General features: G+C 42.6%; 1 protein-coding gene across 2 annotated transcripts; it reads right to left on the minus strand.

Annotated features, from left to right (window-relative positions):
* Window positions 1-14: 14 nt before the first annotated feature.
* Window positions 15-19,806, minus strand: capn3a (calpain 3a, (p94); the record flags this gene model as incomplete). Of its 2 annotated transcripts, none has more annotated exons than XM_080751293.1 (21): window positions 15-41; window positions 1,056-1,114; window positions 2,899-3,015; window positions 3,619-3,697; window positions 4,065-4,133; window positions 4,388-4,452; window positions 4,629-4,686; window positions 7,114-7,191; window positions 7,834-7,870; window positions 9,606-9,814; window positions 10,009-10,020; window positions 10,285-10,454; window positions 11,029-11,189; window positions 11,477-11,554; window positions 13,553-13,647; window positions 14,268-14,351; window positions 15,280-15,448; window positions 16,559-16,692; window positions 17,387-17,505; window positions 19,108-19,177; window positions 19,555-19,806. In XM_080751293.1, the coding sequence occupies 21 exons, from the start codon at window positions 19,804-19,806 to the stop codon at window positions 15-17; spliced, it is 2,142 nt and encodes a 713-aa protein (XP_080607419.1). The 2 variants fall into 2 exon arrangements, with proteins under 2 accessions (XP_080607419.1, XP_080607418.1); XM_080751292.1 differs by having other exon boundaries at window positions 7,105-7,191.
* Between the last annotated feature and the right edge of the window lie 2,280 nt (window positions 19,807-22,086).

Below are 22,086 nucleotides of genomic sequence, written 5' to 3' on the forward strand. Positions count from 1 at the left end.
AGATGGCCCTTGGTCTAGGCATACATGGTCAACTGGAGCCACTGCGTGCAAAGGGGAGACACAACAGCCGTTAGCTCAACAAAATAAGCACAGGGCATCTCAAAATGCTATATCTATCATTTTAAACTGACCATTTGGAAAGAGGCAGTGGATAAAAACTTTCCGTTGAGGATGCTGTCTAAGCAACCTTTTCAACAGAGCGTAGTAACCTGATTCCGCCAGATGTATGTCAGCATGTACTCAATGCTGACACCATCTGGCGGAGTCAGGTTAGGGATGTAGTCTTTTTGTGGGCCAATCCAGAAGTCATGGGGTCCCACCACAGATTTTCAATGAAACTTTTGCATTGGTTGATATTACCACATTTTACAACGAGATAATCTCCATAACACAACACTTTGTTTTCTGACCCACAGGCATTCACTCTAAATTTGAAAAAGCACTTGCCAATGGCTTCATAATTCACAGTGCAGAACTGGAGATTTATGTCAGTTATGTGATAACATAACTCCTGGGCTTTATTCACATGCCTTATTTTCTATAATTGAAACCCCTAAAATAAAAAATAAAACCTCGGTTCGAAGTGAAGCGGTGAATCTGAGTATAAAATTGTCTAGAGCTACAGAATTCTGAATGAATGAATGAATGATTTTATCTGGAGGGCCGGATTGTCATGTGAAGCTTGACCAATCTTCAAACTATGGTCTCATTGGACATTTTTAATCACCGGGACGGACACTACACACATATTCTGGACGTACAGGACAGATAAAACCTGTTCATTCTGGACTGAAATGACCATATATGGACATGGGGGACACACATGGGACACACATTTACGGACAGATAAATCCTGTTCATTCTGGATGAAATGACCATATATATGGACATGGGGGACACACATTTACGGACAGATAAAACCTGTTCATTCTGGACTGAAATGACCATATATGGACAGGGGGACACACAAAGCCACTCCTTGGAAGCGGCTTTCACCGCTTCAAAAACAAAGCTTTGGGTTCAGTTCATAGCTAGGATTTCATCAAAGTGATTACCTCCAGGACACTGAGTCTGATCGTCCCATCTCCCTCCTGATCAAAGGCCTGGAATGCCCCTGCAAGGAAAACAATACATACTATGATACAGCAACTGTTCTGGATTCCCAACAATGTCTAACGACCAAATCTAATTAAACCATAGTGGACTAGACTACCTAGGTAGATCTAATGATAATCATTCAGTAAAACGGATGCTAGGTGACAGGGATTCTTGTACTAGATCAGTGGTTCTCAACCTGTGGGTCGCGACCCCCAGGGGGGTCGCCAAAAATTTTCGGGGGGTCGCCAGAATTCTTGGTAAAAAAAAAAGAAAATGGGTAAAAAAAAAAAAAAAAAAAAAAAAAAACGCCTGGAAAACATTTTTATAGAAACATTTTCATAGCGGAAAATCGACAGTGTGAGTGTGGAATGGATGTGTGTTGCTTTTCCACACAGAGGTGAGATGGCTCTCACGGGGCAGAGTGCTGACCAGACAGGGCCTGGCTGGATAAGATTTATAAAAATGTCTATTTTCCTTGCATATAGAAACGCTCCTCCCCTCCCCACACATCGAAACGAAGGCTGAGGGTGCTAATAGCCCGCACACCGAAACCGAATTAAGGGTGCTAATTGTCGCTAATTGTCGGCCGACGGTGAACAAAGACTCGCATTTGCATCCACTCATAAGTATGGGCAGACGACATATCTGTTAAATTCCTCACATTCCTAAACATCTCCTGTATAGCTGACATAGACCTGTGTTTAATGTGTTTTCTCAACACTTTCTTGTCAATTATAGTAAATTATAGTTATAGGCCTACCAATTCAAGAAAACATACGTTTACATTGACAAAGCAAGTCAAAATAGTAATACTATAAAAACAGTATTGAAAAAACATGCTATACAGTTGGAGGTAAAGCATTGTGTGAACAGTGCTATGACTCATTTTGTATATCTGTAGGCCTATGTATGTGTCCATTTTATATGTTTGTTTGTCTTTGAAATGGTTTCTGCATAGGGCAGGCTACTGGCTACTACTATGCAGTCAGAAACCATTCCAAAGACAACATTGTTTTGTGTTCTTAAGTTTTAAAAAAGACCACAATTGAAAGATGCACAAAGACTTATCAGTATCCTTGTATTTAGTTGGGGGGGGGGGGGGGGCGGGGTCTTTAAGGACCGGGGGTCGCGAGTCAAAATGTGATTATTTTGGGGGTCGCGGCCAGAAAAGGTTGAGGACCCCTGTACTAGATCACTTGTTCAGTCTTTGTATTTTTGGTGTCAAATATTGTTTGACCTCTAATTTGTATTTTGTATTTTGTACACCAGCCTATTTAGGCCCAACTCTCTTGAGATAGGCCAATATACTAAAAGGGGCAGGGACATCATGATACTTTTCAAATAGGATATATGTGATTTTAGTCAGAGGTGGTCATTGACAAATGACAATCATGAAGAGCTGATTTTAGCCAAAATATAATTTTCCTCAAAAGATTACTCATGACATTATTTTGAGAAGGTGACGTATTGCATTTAACCTCAAATTCATATCCATATATGTGTGACATATGAGAGAGATGGGTGTTTTCTTGTCTGCCACCATAGATCTCATTATCTACTTACTTTCAATCTATTCAATAATGTTTCAATCTATTCAATAATGTTGTTTGAATAATATTCAAACTATTTATTTTTTCCCTTTTAAAAAACAACACAAATTGCAGATCTACAATCTCACAGTGAACTTGTAGATCGGCTCTTTTTCACCACCTGTCACCACCAACAGCCACCCTGTTTTTTCTGAAATGAAGCCTTTATTGACCTGACTCCCCTGCTCCTGTACTACGACTACAGACTTACTGAACATTCCTTCCAGCCGCACCAGACAGCTGATGAAGCTGTCAAAGTCGATGTTCATGTTCTCGTTGGCGTAGCGCATGGTGATGATGTCGTACAGCTGGTTGTTGAGACGGAAGCCTGAGCGGGACACAAGACACATGACTGTACAGTGACAACAACATTCACAGGCAGAGGTCAGGCTGGAGCAAAGGCAATTAAAACAATTCCTACACGGTAGTCTAACAACCTCTCCAAATGTCATGACCTTAGCTCAGGGTTCCCCAATAGGCGGGCCGCGGGCCGCTCCTGTCCTGCCCACACCAACCCCAGTAATAATGGTGGTATAAGAGCAGCAACAACACTAGTATATCGTCGTTGTCGGGTGGAAATCTCGTATCTCCAAATTTGTACGTTCTTTCGCAAATCATACAAGGCCGTCGCACAAAAGTAGTGAAAACAGCCGATCTACAAGCACACAACGCCTCGCACCATCGGCTGTTTTCACTAGTTTAAATCGTTTTTAAAATGATAAATTCAAAATGAACGGTTTTGGACATACACGATTTTCACCCGACAACGACGAAAACTGTCGCTGGAGTAGTGGGAACGCCACCGTCGCCCCCTGCAATGTTGTGGCCCTCGGCTTGGTACCCGAGACATAACTCGGCCCTTGGGGAAAACTAGTTGGGGAACCCTGCCTTAGCTTATATAAAAAAGACTAGTCTTTGCATTGGTTATTACCTGCATCATTGACAGCGTTTCTCATCTCATAGCTGTTGATGCTGCCAGACTGGTCTGAGTTGTAGTGCTTAAAGATTCCCTGGAAAAGAGAAGTTATGAATCTGATGCACCCGGTTATGCTCACAGCTGAGCTGAAGCCTTCAGAGGAATTGTGTACATCCGTATTAAAAGGTGGTGATGATTGGTTTTAGACTACTCCTGAGTAGTAGAACCAATATGTGCACTGTTAAAGACAGCAGCGTGTTCAAATGAAATACTCAAAACCGAGCTCCTCAGAGCCCCAAAGCGGAAAATACAATAATTCATCTCAAGGCTTCAACTGTCATTTGAGAAGGTACAACAAGATGATGCTTAGATGTGCCTCGTACCTAGAATAGTTATAAGCACAGTAAAGGAAGAACAAGAAAGATGGAGAGAGAGAGAGAGAGAGAGAGAGGTATCCACACCTGCCACTGTTTAATCTTGTTCCACAGATGTCTGAATTCTTGCAGATTGAGTCTACCCGTTCCATCCATCTAACAGAGGCAGTTAAGACCACAATCACGTTTACCTAGCATGTTAACATGTTATAAAAATATATATAATATGCAAATAGACAGCAAAGTGAAATATTGCTTTAAATGGAAATTAAACAAAGTCTAGGGCATTTTAAAGTGATTTGAAGAGGGAATCCCTGTTTTCAATGTCGATCATAGACCCTGCCATATGGGTCTCGGCAGGTTGTGCGTGCTAGAGACAGCCAGCCCGATGCGCTCGATACAAAGGATACGTCCATCAGAGCAATCATGCTCCTGCAACTCTCCAGACTGAACCCCTCCGTGTTAAAGTCCTTGTCTGAAGGAGAGAGGTAAAACACTAAGTAACTGCATCTTAGAAACACTTTTTTGAAATGAATGTTGATAATTGTTGTAATAAATGTTGAATGTTGATAATTGTTTTAATAAATTAAATAACTGTATAATTATAAGTATTGTGGTAAAGTGTATAGTTCAGCATGTGAGTAGACCTACGTTTGGAGACCACTCTGTTGAGGACATTCTTGAGTTCATTTGCTGTGATTTCCATTTCCTGTGAGAAAACCAGGAGAAAGTTAAACGGGATTACTTTTACACGAGCCAATCATAACTTCCTCTTTCGGCTAATTCCGATCAGGGTTCGCCACAGCAGATCACCCGCTTCCATCTGTTTCAGCATCCTTCGCACAAAACAAGTCAACCTTGCCTCTCTTGCTTTATCCCCAAACCTCACCATCTGTTTAAAGTCGGCTTTCCAGGCACCATTGGGTTGGGTTGGATTCTCACTATGGCATGAAGCCAAACTGCATCTCATCTACCTCTACCTGTGTCCTCACCCTCCCTAGCACTTTCATTCCATGCTCCAGCAGCTTTATTGCCCTGTATGACCTGCATGCCAGTGGATCATCCTTCCCCTTGAATAGTGGCACCAGGATGCTTTTTGTCCAGTCTTCTGGAATGTGCCCCTCAGTCACGAAATTGTTGCCATCCACTTCACACCGACATCATCTGCCGCCTTTAGCATCTCCTCCGCCACCATTCCAGATGGTCCAGACGCCTTTCCTTCCATCATGCCTTTCGCCACTTCTGTTGGCAAAATCGGGCAGCATTCACCCTCCACCTTGTCACATCCCACCTCTCCATCCCAGTCATTCTCCACATTCAGCAGCCTCTCCATGTACGTTTGCCATACTTCCTTCATTCCTCTGTCACAATGTTACCATCCTCATCTGCACAGCTTGCCCCGGTCACATCACGCCTCTCCTTCACCATCTGTTTTGCTATCTTGAAGAAACTATTTTGCCCTCTCTCACTCTCCAGCTCACTTGCAAATTCTTTCCTCTTGGCCCTCCCATACTGCTGTTCATGACACCCTCTTTGCCTCTACATACCGCACTCTGTCTGCCTCATCCCTAGATTTCTTCCATACTCTATAACGCCTCCGCCACCGCCTCTTCTCGCTCACTGCCCTTTCAACGCTGTCATTCCACCACCACGTCTCTCTTTGCAGGGTCTTCTTCATTGCTTCCCACATCTCCTGACTCCATCGCTTCCTCTAATTTTCTCCCTAAACTCCTGTCAACTCTCTGCCTTCTGTATAACGCACGTCTGGGGGCAAAACCTCCTCAGAGTCCCTTGTAGTTCAGCCAGAGTCCGAGCTGTACCCAGTTACTTTGTGTCGCCACGTGGAGGCACTACAAAGGGCTTGCTGTTAGACAGGCTATGTACTGGGAGGGAGACGAGTATTCACATTCTGCTAGCCAGCGGTGAAGGTTGACAGTGAGAAGTGACAGGCACTAGACGCTCCACCAACAGTCCAACACACTAGACGCTTCACAACAACCCCACTTCTTACGAAGTCAGACCCAAACCTAAGCCAATCAAAACTTGTCTTTGCGCATTCTCATTTAATTTGTGATTGATTTCCACTCTATTGTCAGTCATCAACTAAAGCCAAACATTTTCTAACGTTGATACTTAGGAGCAGTAGTCCCTCCATCCAGCCCAACCTGTCTGTCACCCATATACTGTACTCACGTTTAGGGCTGTCACAATTATTACATAATCGTCTATAATCGTTCATAATCGTCATAATCGTTTCCATGTTAAAAAAATAGGAAAAAAGTCAAACATAGTGGAAATAGCCGATCTACAAGCTCACAACACGTCGCGTCGCATCCACTATCAATGTTATTTTTTTAAGTAGTAAGTTGTCAAATATGTCAGTAATTTCTTTGTATATTTAGGTTATGTGTCATATCTACCATGTACAACTTCAAAGCCTAAAAGCCAAACAGAAATGTAATTATCAACGACAAAAGCACAATTAAATCGTTAATCGCCAATTATTTTTGAGTGACACTTAATCGTCATGTAAAATGTCATAATCGTGACAGCCCTGCTGTCACCCATATACAGGGGCGTCACACCAAATTCTGGGCCCTGGGTACAAGGATTCACTGCGGGCCCCCCATGAATGTTAACTATTGAAAAATAGCAGATATACAAGCTCACAGCGCCGCACCGAGTGCCGCGCTGCAAGCTTGTAGATCTGCTATTTTTGAAAAATCGTGAATATGTGTGCCAAGAAACCTATGTTGCCATTAATTTTTCTTCCTATCGCCAAAATAAAAGTCTGGGTTTCCGAGGCTACCATGTCAGTGATGGTCAAACTTTTTCATGTGAAGGACCCCCCCATCTCAAAATATTTAGTTCCAGGGACCCCCCAGAAGCAAAATTTGAGTTACAAATGTTCACTTAAAAAAAATACATATATTCAAAGATTTGCGCACATTTTCACAACTTTTCAAAAATAGCAGATCTACAAGCTTGCAGCGCGGCACTCGGTGCCGCGCTGTGAGCTTGTATATCTGCTATTTTTCAATAGCTAAAGTTACTAGGGCCCCTCCACCTTGGGCCTTAGTAACTCAGTCCCACTTTCCTCCCCCTTGTGACGCCCCTGCCCATATACCGTACTCACGTCTCCAGCTATCTCCTGAAAGATGGTCAGGAACTGCTGGTCCTCCTCACTCTCTTCCCCCGCCAAGGCTGGTGCCGGCTGAGAAGGTGTGGATCCATAAAGGAGGAGAGGAGAGGGGCAGAGGAAATATGTGGAGAGAAACAGACAGTGTCTGAGAGGCAGAACAAGGAGAAAAAGTTTTTTTCTTTTCATCACAATGCATACATATCGTCGTTGTCGGGTGGAAACCTTGTATGTCCAAAACCGTTTATTTTGCATTTATCATTTTAAAAAGGATTTAAACTAGTGGAAACAGCCGATCTACAAGCACACAACGCCTCGCGGTGCGAGGCGTTGTGTGCTTGTAGATCTGCTGTTTTCACTACTTTTGTGCGACAGCCTTGTATGATGAAGCAGGGCTTTACTTTGCGAAAGAACGTACAAATTTGAAACTTGGAGATACGAGGTTTCCACCCGACAACGACGATATTATGCATCGTGATGATTACGTTTGTTAAGCAATTACAATCAAAAAGCTGTATCTGCAGATCACTCTGACGTCAAAGAATGACCTGCACATATTTTTGTAGAATTAAATTAACAGGGTGAAGACATAAATCACTAATAGATGGAATAGAATTGGTCTGCCTCCAGGACTGTGTGGAATTGAATAGTGTCAGACATTTTTTTCATTGAATGTAAAAGCCTTAAGACAGAGGGGGAAAGACAAGAGAAACTCACCACTGGATGGTCAGCCTCAATCCTGTTCTCTATCTCCCTGGATGAAGATGAACAAATAGCAGTCATCATGGCGACATGAATAGGTTGTACCGTTTCATTTGGACCATAAATCTAGCCTTTTAATAGCCCACTACAATGGCTAATCAATACATTATTTTATGACATGATACCAGACAGTAGAGTCAATCTGAGTATGTTCTGAATCATTCTTGAGTGGACTTATCTTTCTCATCTCATGAAAATATGCTTATCTTTACATGTAAACGATTCAAAAAGACTTATGGCCCCATATATTCATATGAAGAACTTGGATAGCAAAATCATACCACAAACTCTTACCGTGTCAGTGAGCTGTGAAGAAAACACATTAGTTAAGTACCACCTGTTGTTCCTTCCATCCAAAATTGTGTTAGTTTTCCTCTTGAAAACAAGGTCTTTTATTGCCACTTGATTTCAGCTGCTCTCCTCTTGGGCACTTTGCATTTACCTATCCACTGAGGTTCTGTTATTCTAATTCATGAATGGCTCATGACAGAAACGAGTCATTGGATGGTGCCCTGGGCCAAACAGTATTTGCAAATAATTCCCAAAGTTTAAACAATTAAGAAAAGTGATAGCATCCAGGTCAATCACAAAAGTTGTCATACAAACAATCCTGAAATATTATCATTGCACTGTCCTTAGCGGCAGCCTCAATCAATATGGTACTCCAAGCAGGATAAAGAATTATATGCAAATACTATTTAACCTTCGAGCTGATATAATCTAAAGCCAATATTTGTTCTTCAAAAACTGGCAAAGTGCTTGGTTTGCTGGGCACTTCCACTTCATAGCTAACTTGAAAGGATCTCCATTTGCTGCTTGTGGTTCAGGTCCCAGTCCATCAGATAGGTAGAAGACCACCTCCAGATGCCATCTTGTCCTCCAGGCCAGCAGGGAGCGGTGTTATTGAGGTTGCAGCATGGGAGGGGGGGTAATTAAACTACTAAAAGGAAATGTTTACCGGAGAATGCCCAAATCTGTAGTCGCTTGTCCTAAAAAAGATTCCATAACAGCTTCGAACTGGGGCCGATTTCTTCCAGCTCTACAAATCAAATCGCCGTTAAAATTGTTTGTCCTTGGTGGTTTTACTCCCAACAATCCCCAAGCTATCCCATGATCAATACTATATAAAGCCAACCCCAATTAACCAACACATGAAAACATCCACAATATAAAACACATAATGTACAAGGGGCAGATAACTGAGGAAACACCAGTACAGCTGGATACTGTTTAGATCTATAGAATTTTGCATTCCAATGAATAGGGCTGGATATCGTTTTTAGGTTCTGGTTTTGGTTCTGCAGTTTTGCGACTGCTTTTCATATAGTTTCTTAGAATCTAGTCATATAATCGGTTTTGACACAGTACATTTATTTTGTTGGTCCCAATGACCATATGCTACAAGGAAAACCTTAATTCCCATCATAAAAATAAAACCATATGAATGTTTTGAGACCTTTCAATGTTTTTAATTGAATATTGTTACCAAAACTTGGTAGAGTATCCATACGCTCAGTTTTTCAATACCCAGCCCTACTATCAAACAAAACAAAATAGCATCAACATCTAATAACGGCAAAGTAAAGCAAAGCTATAACTATGAGGTTGACCTTATTCTAGGGGGAGGGACAATTACACTTTAGTGTAAGTACACATTCCCCTTTACATCGAGGCCCGGCTATTGCCTCCTGCCATCAGCCACCCACTTGGCTCCCTCACCCACTCACTCTGAGGTGTTCCTCTTTTCAGAGAAGACTCGCAAGATGAATTCGCCCTCCTGGTGGGGCTCATAGGTGGAGGGCACGATGACGTACTCCCCGGGGCTCAGACGGAAGCGCTGGGTGACCTCGCGCAGGTTGATGTAGGACTTGCAGCGAGCCTTGGAAGAGTTGGTCAGGAAGAAGTCTTTCTGCATGTGCTGCTTGTTTCCATGCATCTGCGAAAGAAGACGAAGGGAAGAAGCACCGAATGTTTGACACAATAACAATAGCACATTAATAGATACTGTATATGTATACAAATACACATAAAGGTAGTCATATACATAAAGCAAAAGACTAATCCACATGGTGCAGGGTGTGAAATAGCTGGCAAACGGATGCTCCACTGCAAGTCAGTCTCCCTCCTTACCTCCTTTGGCACCTATGGGCAGACAGAGACAATGTCAGTATGAGAAAGCCAAACACATGTATAAACCTCCATCTGTAATATGTAAAATATACATGTAAAAATAAAGTATCCAATGTAGTCATATTATGGAACAACTGGTCTAAAAAGTAGTTAAATGTAAATAGTTCATCATGGTTGACTGTAGCCTACTTCAGCACCAGAGAGGTGAGGGTTCTCCGCGAAGAAAGAAACTACAATGACAGCTGTGAGACGGTTTAGTGAGGCAGCCGACTGTACCTCATAAATGGCAAATCCGATGGTGAACAGGTTGGCTCCCATCTTGCGCTCTTTCCTCCTGTTTTTCTGCATCAGAGACACCACAAATGTACAGGCCACCTCGTTATCCTCCGGGTCATCATCCTCCTCCAGCAGGCGCAGGCGGTACTGAGGGTTGGTCCAGAACGTGTCTGTACAAAATATGGAATTCATTAAGTCATCAAGCATCAAACTGTTTGATACACAGACTGTGGTTGGATTGTTTGATTTCATTTTCTTTAACCTGGGCCCTTTTTCGACCACAAATTGGTCCGTGCTCGAAACAGAGAACTAAATAGAGATTAGGTTATTATTAGGGCAACTGTATATCGTCGGTGTCGGGCGGAAACCTCGTATCTCCACGTTTCAAATTGGTAGGTTCTTTCGCAAAGTAAAGCCCCGCTTCGTCGTACAAGGCTGTCGCACAAAAGTCGTGAAAACAGCAGATCTACAAGCACACAACGCCTCGCGGTGCGAGGCGTTGTGTGCTTGTAGATCGGCTGTTTTCACTAGTCTGAATCGTTTTTAAAATGGAAAATGCAAAACGAACGGTTTTGGACATACAAGGTTTTCACACGACAATGACGATATGTTCAAATAAACCTTTACTTGATGAGCAAAACATCAGGTGCAGTTTTTACACTCCTTCCACTCCTTCCTGCCCACATACTTACGATAACCTAACCTAAACTTAGTTCACCGTGCCATACTCGGTGACTTGGGTACCTGGGTAATTCCTGCATCCTCCTGCAGAACATCCCCTCACCCAGCGTCCCTCGTTCACAGAAACGGTCCACTTGTGGATCTTGTCGTCCTCCAGGGCGTCAGGGGTCAGGTTGCATATCTCGATCTTGGTGTAGTTCTTCTTGAAGTCGTCGAAGGACATCCTGCACGGAAGACGCAGGGACAGGGTGAAGTGTCTGGCTCAGATCTCCTTCGTCTTCGATCACACACATACCTCTGACGGGTGCAAGAAACTAATCCTTCAAGGAACAACTCTTCCAAGTGGGACCAGAGACAAGGGGACATTTGAGGATCATTCACGAAAGAAGGAGAAGGAACAACTCCTTCACTGTAATGCCTGTTTTATACTTGGCTGTGCACGCGAATAGCAGATTTTGGTGTGTGACATCCTTGATCACATGTAACAGACTAATCAACCAATATAACTTACCAGAACTCGCCATCCTCAGCATTTTGATGCTGCAGCTTCTCCTTCTCAGACTTAGACAGAGATTGCCATTCCTTAGAGCTGTTGGAAAAGGACAATATAACAGAAAATGGAGACAAAGAGGTGTCTGAGAAGCATTAACTCTCGCGTTAGATTTTAACCACTTTAACCATTATTGTATGCTTTAACTTTAGAAAAAATAGCAGATATACAAGCGCGAGCTTGTAGATCTGCTATTTTTTTTAAATCGTGAAAATGTGTGCAAGTCTTTGAATATCTTTGACCCGATCTCTGACCCGACTTCTAAATCCTTCCTCTAAATCAGTGGTTCTCAAACTTTTTCATGTCAAGGACCCCCAAAATTACAGGTATTTGGCCATGGACCCCCATCTCAAAATATGTTGTTCCAGGGACCCCCCAGAAGCAAATATTTGAGTTACAAATGTTCGCTTTTAAATAGATATATTCAAAGATTTGCAAAGAAAAATCATTATTTTTCAAAAATAGCAGATCTACAAGCTTGCAGCGCGGCACTCGGTGCCGCGCTGTGAGCTTGTATATCTGCTATTTTTCAATGGTTAAAGCAGTCAATAATGCACTCAGTTATGAAGTATTTCTGGTTTGGATCTATCCTAGCTTTTAGAACCAAGGTTTACTGGACATTCAACACATTCACAGACACACAATAGATAATCAGTCCACGTATGAACAGTGAACGACTAAAGAAAAGACTGCTTTCATGTATTATGGTAGACACAAATGAAACAAAACGTCAGGACTCTCTGAAACTGGTTTGATTGGTCTCCAAAGAGACGTTTAAGTTGCTTCTTGAGGACACATTACATAGTGACGGCAACTGTTTCATGTAACCCTGTATTTATTTGAATCTGTGATTTGTTTTAATGTAGTTCAAATGTTTGTTTTTCAATATTGTATTTTATAACTGTATCCTTGAAAAAGAGAGCTTGCTCTAAATGGGCTTCCCTGAATAAATAAATGAAAGAGAAAAGAAAGAATATCACGAAGAGATTCATTCATTGAATCATATGTACATTTTTAGTAGCCTATTTACTTTACATTGTTCATCCCTGATCTGCCAATACCTGATTTAATTTCAGAACCTCTTTTCTCCTTCCCACTATCCTCTATTACCTATCTATATTTTTTGAATATCTAGTATCCACGCACGCACACACATATATATTTATGTATTCTTCTTATTTTTTTCTTTTCCTTTAAATAGGTACCGATAAACTTGAGACTATTGACTCAACCACAACAAGGCAGTAAAATAAGTAATTCAAAGTGGTAAGACCATTTCCCTGTATATAAAGTACCCTTTATACTGAAGCATTAACCAATGAGAACAGTAGTAGGCTATGCACCTGTCCTGTACACAATCTGTAACTATAAAGAAACCTTGACCTTGACTGAGCCACTTAACCACAAAAGTCTACATTTCTAGAAGAGCTCATCTACAAGCTCACAATGCATTGCAGCTTGATGCGTTGCGAGCTTGTAGATCAGCTATTATCAAAGGAATTGAGTAAATCTTTGTCATTTTTATTTTTGCCTATCATGATTATCCCCAAAATTGGAATGTGCGGGTCAAAGTGCCGGCTAACTCGCATGTACAGTACATCATACAATGTGTTGTAGTGAGTTAGAAATTAAAAACCAGTAAGACTCCCTAAATCGGGAGATAAGCAACCGTCAGGTCGAATACTCAAACGTTAGAAGGCAATCGTAGCCAATCAGAAATGGGACAGATTCATGTTGATGACATGACCTTAGGGATACTGTGTACCGCTTTGCGTGATTTTAGGGCAAAATCTGTAGGAGCAGTGTCCAAAAATGTGTCTTGCAAGAATCGGCCTCATGTGAGAAATGAAAGGTTGTGGTTTGGCAGCCAAGGAGTGTGTGTGCAAAGTTTGGCATGGATCGGGGCAACGGTGGCGGAGATATGAGTAGGGCAAAAGTGTGACATGTGACGTGACGTGACAGACTGACAGACAAACAGCCGGTGACAATGTGTTGTAGTGAGTTAGAAATGAAAAACAACTTATGCACATCACTCACTTGTCACTCCAAGGTCCATTCCATTCTACCTGCCCCCATGGGTTCCTGAGACGCACCAGTCGCACTTTAGACTCCTTGTGCTGGGTCTGTTTACACTGAGAAATGATTGCACAATTATTACACTTGACAGCAAAATGGACATAACAGCACAGAAGGCTGATTCTAGGCTAAGAAGGAGACTTTACTATTAGACTATCAATGCCCTATAAATAAGAAAAGTGTGTGGGCACAGGCAGAGACAGAGTAAAGAGGTGGTGCCATAGCTTTGTATTATTTCTGTTTTGTATGTGTCTATGGAGTTAACATGACTCTCATAGACCCCCAGGTGTGGTTATAATATGCAAATATGTCTTCCCTGTGTATTTTTGGTTTCTTCCTGAAAGCTGAAAGCCTGAGTCAAAAGGCCCAATCGAAATACACCGCTTTATTATCATAGAACAACAACTGTGGGTGGTATTAAGGTTAAAACCATGTATACTTAATGAACAGGTGGGTGTGGCCACATAAAAACAGAAATTTAACACTAACACTAACACAAACTCTTCCTCCTAGTATAATCATAATACCTGATGATCATTGGGGTATTTCACCAGCTGTATTTTGGTAGAGTAGCACTTTTTGTTTTATATAACACTATGGATCATCACTAATCATCAAAAATATTTTTGCATTTGTCATCAAGTCGGTGTGTGCAAGCATTACAGTCCCTGCTTACCTCCTCTACAGCAGTCACAGAGTAAGCATGTCCCTTCACAAGTCCTGTCACAGTACGGGTCTCAAAGCGAGCTGGAACCAGCGACTGGGGAGTTACAAAATAAGGTATTAACAGAAAGACAAAATGGGAACAAACCCATTATTACATCTAAAGAAATTCATTAGTATATGCATTTATTAACTGTTAAGATACACTTTTTTAAGAGGATAGGGAGCCCACCCTTTTAAGTGGATTCATTTTCTTTGTGGATAACTTTCCATATATGGAATACTTTCCTTATGTGGGACTAGTTCCTTATGTTCCACCTGCATATAATTATATTTGCTCGAAGGCCTATGTTCTATACCTGTTACCATCTCCACTGCTGCACCTTGTACACATCTGCATCTGCGGCTACTTTGCAACAGTATGCATTTTTTCTTCACTTTACTAGGAACCTGTAAACCAACCAGTGATGTGACTTTAAAGCTGAATCGGAGGCACTAGCATTCGGAGGCACTGCAGAGCCAACGAGTCATGGCTCTTCCTAACCTCTGCACCCAGTGGTTCTCAACCTGTGGGTCGGGATTGGGGGTCCCCAAATTATTTTGGGGGTCCACAGATAATTAACTTAATATGCAACATTGTTTTCTCTCAACATTAAACAAACCAACATACAGTTTAAGTTCATAGAGGGTGTATGCACATTTCTAAAATGACAATTTGTCTTTTTAATACCTCTAAAATAACAAGTTAAATATTGGTAAAATTGTCAAATATTAGAGGCAGAAATTGTGAAAATAGACAATCTACATGCTCACAGCGCCTCGCATTGCGAGGCATTGTGAGCATGTAGATCTGCTATTTTCACAATAGAACCGTGATATACAAAATGGAATGCCTCAACTCTAAGTGCTCGTAGGGTGGGGGGGTCCCCAGTTAAAATATGATTATTTTGGGGGTTGCTGCCTGAAAAGGTTGAGAACCACTGCCTTTACTGGGTACTGTTCCCCGGTGTACGTCTTAAACTCACATCAATGGAACAGCCCATGAGGGAGCCTCTCTCCAGAGCTTTCTTCATGATCTTGTACAGCTCCTTGGGGGCCTCCTTCATCTCGTAGAACTCCGTCACTCCTCCAGTGAAGTCCTCCATGGCCTCCGTGGTGTTGCCACCCTTCAGGGCCTCATAGGAGCCATGAAGCCTGGAGGAGGAGGAGTAGTGTTATGGACAGAATGTCATTTTGGTAAGGCAATCTTATAAAGCAAGAGACAATTATGTGACAACAGATGTGTATTGGTTGGTTGGTCTGTCCATTGGTATCTACTGTACCTGTAGCACAAAAGGTGAGTAGATATTAAAGGAGAATTCCGGTCTAAATGGCTTCCTTACCTTTTTTTGTTGTTAATTTGTCTCCAAAAAAACTATTGGTCCAATAGAATTTGGAAGTCTCGCGAGACGGGACTCAGAACATGACTGAATCGTATTACGGCAGAATCTCAGCAATGACTGAACCCTGCGGTCACTTCCGCATGCTAGCTCAACAGTGTGTTTCTAGACAGCAGACAAGTACAGAAAGAATGGATTTTGGAGCGATGAAACAAGCGAATTTGCATGAGCTGCTCCCGCTGTTCCCGTTGTGGGCTGTGGTTGCGGGTCGGCCAAAATGGATAATATTGCCTATTTTGATCAAATAACACCGGGACGAGTTTTTTGGTGACAAATTAACAACAACAAAAAAGGTAAGAAAGACCGAGAATTCTCCTTTAATCTTCTGATGAAGACGAAAGAAAATATCTGTCTGCCCAGGGGCGTCACAAGGGGTAGGAAAGTGGGACTGAGTTACTGGGGCCCAAGGTGGAGGGGCCCTAATAACTTTATCTATTGAAAAATAGCAGATATACAAGCTCACAGCGCGGCACCGAGTGCCGCGCTGCGAGCTTGTAGATCTGCTATTTTTGAAAAGTTGTGAAAATGCGTGAAAATCTTTGAATATATGTATTTTTTAAGCGAACATTTCAAACTAAAATGTTGCTTCTGGGGGTCCCTGGAACTAAATATTTTGAGATCGGGGTCCGTGGCCAAATACATATCATCTTGGGAGTCCTTGACATAGGTTTCTTGCACACATTTTCACGATTTTTCAAAAATAGCAGATATACAAACTCTGCTATTTTTCAATAGTTAACATTCATGGGGGGCCCGCAGTGAATCCTTGTACCCAGGGCCCAGAATTTGGTGTGACGCCCCTGGCCTGCCCAAAGAAATAATAAGCGCAAAGGGCCTCTCTTCCATCCTCTGTTCTGCCACCTACTTGGCATAGGCTTTCTCCAGCAGGGCGCTCCAGAACTCGTTCCTCTCAGCCGACTTGGTGAACACCAGCTGGTTGTTGAAGGTGGGGATGCGGTCGTCGATGACAACGTCAACCCAGTCGCCATAGCGCCAGAACTGGAAGGCGCAGAGAAGGTGAGCTTGAGATTAGACAGTATTGAGGTTGAAACCAAATAATCCACCACAAAATCTGACCTTGAACCCAGAGAACCCACTCCCGCCGCCAGCTTCACTGAGGGAGCCCTCCCTCTTTTTGAGCAGTTCTAACCGACACAAAGTCTATCAGCAGCAGCAGCAGCACCGTCAAGCCATCAAGTATTATCTATTATTGCTTTTAGTGTTGTAGCTGATAATGTATTGTATATGATAATGAATTGAATAAAACGGTCCATTGTATCCAACAAGAACCCGACCCCTGGGCTTTTTGTGTTCTCCTTTGAGCAATTTGTTTTCACTGCTAATAAATCAATATTCTGCTGATAAAGTAGTCAATCATTCAATATTATTTTCCTCACCCTATAAGGAAGATTAGAGGAATACTTCACCCCCAGAATGACCTTTTTTCTATTATTCAAATACTGTAAATACTGAGGACACGGACAGGATACAGGACACTTGGGATTATACAGTGAGTGCTATTTTGAAGTTTTTCTTTTTCACCTGTATTTTTTACAAACGTAAATTCTCCCTGTATTAAAGCAATTAAGCCATCATGGGGTGAGTAAATTATAGAAAAAGAAATGTCATTTTGGGAGTGACGTAATCCTTTAACGAGAATTCACAGCACTATTATTAGGAAGTGATTTCTAACCTGGAAGTGGAAGATGCCAGCATAGCTTTCAGAGTAGCTCTGCTCCTGTGGAACGACTCTGTAGAGGAGCTTCTCATTCAGAGTCAGACAGGCGATGGCAGCCAACAGCCAACAGTCACCTGTACAAAGCACACTGCTCAGTTCAAACCCATTCAATACAGATTTCCGAAATGAATGAAACGCACCAGTTGGTACAAACTCTGTCCGCACCAACATCTCTTTCTTACTGAGCTATCTTGGATCTATAACCACTTAAGCCTTATATAGTTCCTTCCCACGATGAATATTGAAAATAGACACACAATGGCTCATGACACATAGCGTCACATCACACGTTGTGAGAAAAGAACAGATCTGCCTATGACATGGCCAAAATGTGGACGCCAGACTGAAAGTGGTTAAGGGCACCTTTTGTTGCCAATGTACGCGACCAGATGTCTGTTCCTGATATATGACCGATTATGTAATTTTGACCTTGATTGTGACCTTTACTTTTGGAATTTTTGACCCATGACCCATTTTGGACTACGGTAATTACACTACGGCCCATCCGTTCATCTATTTATTTCACAATCAGACACACAGACAGGAGATGCAACACTGCCGGGTAATGACATCATGCTATTTATGTAACCCATGAAGAGTGTCCTCAACAGAAGCAATAATCTCAGAGACAGTTTTGACTGATTCCTCTGTAATCAAAACGTATAAACCTTATAAAACCCTATAAAAAAACTACCTATAAACCTCAGAAACTTTACCAAAAATCTAAACGGTACAATATACAAAGGATGCTTGATCTATCGGTCACACCGCAACGAGGGCCTGTACCTGGACCATTGTTGTTTAAAACGACAACAACAAACAGCCAAAAAGTGTGTTCTATGACAAACTGTTTCCCTTTTGTGTTGTAGAGGACAAGACCACCTGCAAGTGCTGACCTGTGACTTTCGATTATCCAGGTGTGTGTCAGAGTGCTATAAACAATGTAAGGTTTTCAACAGGAGGGGAGCAGGCAACAGGGTCTGCCTAGACCTTTGTCCCGCCTGGTGGCCTTTATGCATGGCCTGGATGGAACAACAATGAGAAGTGCTGCTGGCTGGATTCCCTTCCAAAAGAGTAAGCATAATAAGGGGGTGCCACTGCAAGCGGAGAGGCCATGCGTGGGGGGCTTGTTGGGTTGTTTTCTGTACTGCTCTGCCTCTACTGGTCTGGTGCCATAATATGGCCAGTTTATGCTGTGCCATTTAGCGGATGCTCTGAATAGCAGTGCTTCAGTGTCTTCAATGCATCATGCTGGGTGACGGTCCACACAGGCTCTGTGGTGGACATACTGGGTGTTGCAGGCATCATAGCTGTGACCCGTCGGTCACAGCAACATATGCCTTGTAAATGTCAATACTTTTTTGGATCAGTAATACAAATTCCGGGCCATTCATTCTATTTCTTGGTAAACAAAGTCCTTTTTTCCCCCGCTTTCTTTTTTCGTTTCGTTTTTCTGGGGTCACCAATCTAGCCCCGAATGCAAACACGATTGACTGTCCGTAGAATATTTCCTTCCAGGTTTACAACCAGATATCATGATGAAATGTAATCATTAGAACTTCCTATACATTTAAAAGAAACACTACTTCATTGAATTGAGTGATTTCAGTTTGAAGTGACACCAACCCAGAAGAACGTGTTATTACTTATTACTGTTCAATATAGAAAATATTTACCAAGATCTCCCTGACAGATGTCAGTCCTGCTGGCTCCTCCCACAATGAATTGAGGGTTGTCACAGATCTCCTACAGACACATGCAGAACACAGGTATAACAGGAATACATTTTTGATAACTCTACTCCGTCAATGCAGAACTGTCGAGAAGCATTCCTTCTGCACTGGTGCCAATATACTGTACATCTCCATTTGTAGTCCCCAAATTAGAAGAGACAAGTGGTTCACTTGTCTGACATTACTTCAATGTATAACATCGGTCATCAAGATGGAAAAATCCCATTATCCCATAATCCCATCCACGAAAGGGAATTGACGCTTGTATTATTGAAGATAACGTCAAACCCCACCCCACACACACACATGCATGAGCCGTGATCCTCTTTAATGAGCATCCCTCTTCAGAGTGTCAACCTCCTCATCAATCCCCTCTGCATCCTATCTTACCTTGGGCCTCTTCCAGACGATATTCTTGACCTTGTTGGACTTGTGGCCCAGCTCCTTGTAGCCCAGGGACTCCACCGTGGCGGGGAAAGTTTCATCCTCAAACAGGCTCTTCTTCTGGACGTACTCCTGCTTTAGGGTGTTGAAATCCTGGCCACTGAACCGCAGGGGCTTGTTGAGGGACCCTTCCCCGTCTCTCCTCTCTCGCTCCCGGATTAACCGGTCGCAGAAAAACCCAGACGGTGTGTAGGGCATGTCGTCTCAGGTGAGAATGCTTTTTGTTTTTTTGAAAACACGGCTTTTGACACTTGTACTAAAAGTCTTACAAGCCTAAAACCCCTGGCATAAATCCAAACAGCCAATCTCTGATTGGCTCCTTGTGTGTGTGACGTCTCCCCCTCACTCGGAGCAGAAGCTAAAAGGCAGTAGGTGTGACAGAGACATTCCCTCCACATGCATTCACCTCTGCATTTGCATACACACACAACGCACAAGCACACACGTACGCAAACACACATACACATTTGCACATATACACGTAAAGGTTTGACCATTTGATGCCCTCCCATTGGTGCACTGAACAATGACCCTTCCTGGTCTGTGGTGCTCCGGGTCCATCATTGTTGGGTGACACAAAGGCCAGTGGGCTGCCCCATGGGGCATGTAAAGAGAGGTTGGTGGATGCCCTGCCTCAGCAGAAGGCATTCAACCCCTTTAAACCTATTCTCAATGGAGCTCAGCATTGAGCAGTCTCAGCACAACCATGACCGGCTAATGCTATGGCTATGGCTGTGAAGGGGTGCTGTCTATTTCTTGTCTCTAGTGGGAATGATACCAAATCAATTATTTGTTGTGCTTTTATGCCGTACAGAAGGCTTTGCCATAAGGTAAACGCATGGTGGAACAGATTGTGCCAAAGGCCCCTGCACCTGCCTCCTATGCTGTGTCATAAATTAAAAGAGTGTTAAACAGAAACTTTTGGATATCTTTGGTTTGCAGCAAGTGGCTATAAAAGGACACACACACACACACACACACACACACACACACACACACACACACACACACACACACACACACACACACACACACACACGCACGCACGCACGCACACACACACACACACACACACACACACACACACACACACACACACACACGGCCTGTGGCACTGGAAGTGCACAACATGAGAGGAGATAAAGGACGTGGGAAAACCACCAAAATAGGTGGGAATTGCAGCACTGCAAAGAATACAAATTCAAGACTGTTGGCTCTGATTCAAATTTTGTATTAATGCTACAATACGCTAACGGGTTTCGGCAAGAGCCTTCATCAGAGCATAGTGATATGCTCTGCCGAAACGAGTCAGCCTGATGTAGCATTAATAAAAAGTGTGAGACACACTGAGCCAGCAGTCTTGCATCTTTATTATTTGGAGTGCAGGTATTTCCACCTTTAATGATGGTTTAGTATTGACTGTAGCTGAGCACCAAGGAGGCCAACAGAAGACCAAACCTACTCCACATTCAGAGATAACGGACATTCTTTCCTATGCCATTTCCTGACCAAGCCATTTTCAAAATAGAGTAAATATGATATACGTGTTTCACTTGAAAACTAGACCTGTTTCTTCTATCACTGTCAATGTTATCCTGTAAGCTGTAACAATCCTTCAATCAATTTTTATTTATTTTTAAATAATTTTTATCCCACGATTTTGCAACCCATTATCCACCCAGTGCCAATTGCCTATGTAATCCTGGGCTCTGCTCTCCCTCTGCCGCACCTGGGGAGACAACGGACTGACCTCATGCTTCCTTCTATGCATGAGTAGTCCAAGTTGTTTCTTTTCACCTGACAGGGGGGATTTCCCCGGGATGGGCGTAGCGCGTGGAAGGAACATGTTATTCCAACCAGTTCCTTTCCCCTCCATCAAGCGCCCCGGCTGGCCAGGGGGAGGCATTATTGAGACCAGGATTACTGCATGTTTTTGTGAGGGTATCAACCCTAGGAGACACGGGGAGAACATGCAAACTCCACACAGAAAGGCCCTATCACACCTAGGGTTTTTTTATCCTAATTTTGATCCTTCAATCAAAATTATGTTAAAATAAAATATATTATATAAATGTTGGCAGTCTAGTAATTCAAGCTAATTCTATTGGTGCAGTCGGTGTTAAGTCTCTCTGAATGATAGCATCGGCTGATTACCTGCATGTTATGGCCAGGTCTCACCAAAAGCCATTCACAATGCTCATGCAGCAACTTAAGGACACATGCATAAAGGAACTGTTTGAATCAGCTACCTTGGAAGCTGAAGGTCAGGACAGCTTTCATCCAAAAGAGCACACTATTGTTCCCAAAAAATGACAACAGAGGGCCTTCACATGGCTCCCAGCAGCCTCCACCCCCAAAACTAGTGTTGGGATACGAAAGCATGTTATGGATTCTGAATCCATATTCTAAAAACCATTTAAATCAAATGGTTTGGGTAAATTGTTAGTGGACCAGAGCAGAGAAAACTATTTATCTGTG

The sequence above is a fragment of the Nannobrachium achirus genome, assembly GCF_963921795.1.
Source record: "Nannobrachium achirus genome assembly, chromosome: 20".
NCBI classification, from domain to species: Eukaryota; Metazoa; Chordata; class Actinopteri; order Myctophiformes; family Myctophidae; genus Nannobrachium; species Nannobrachium achirus.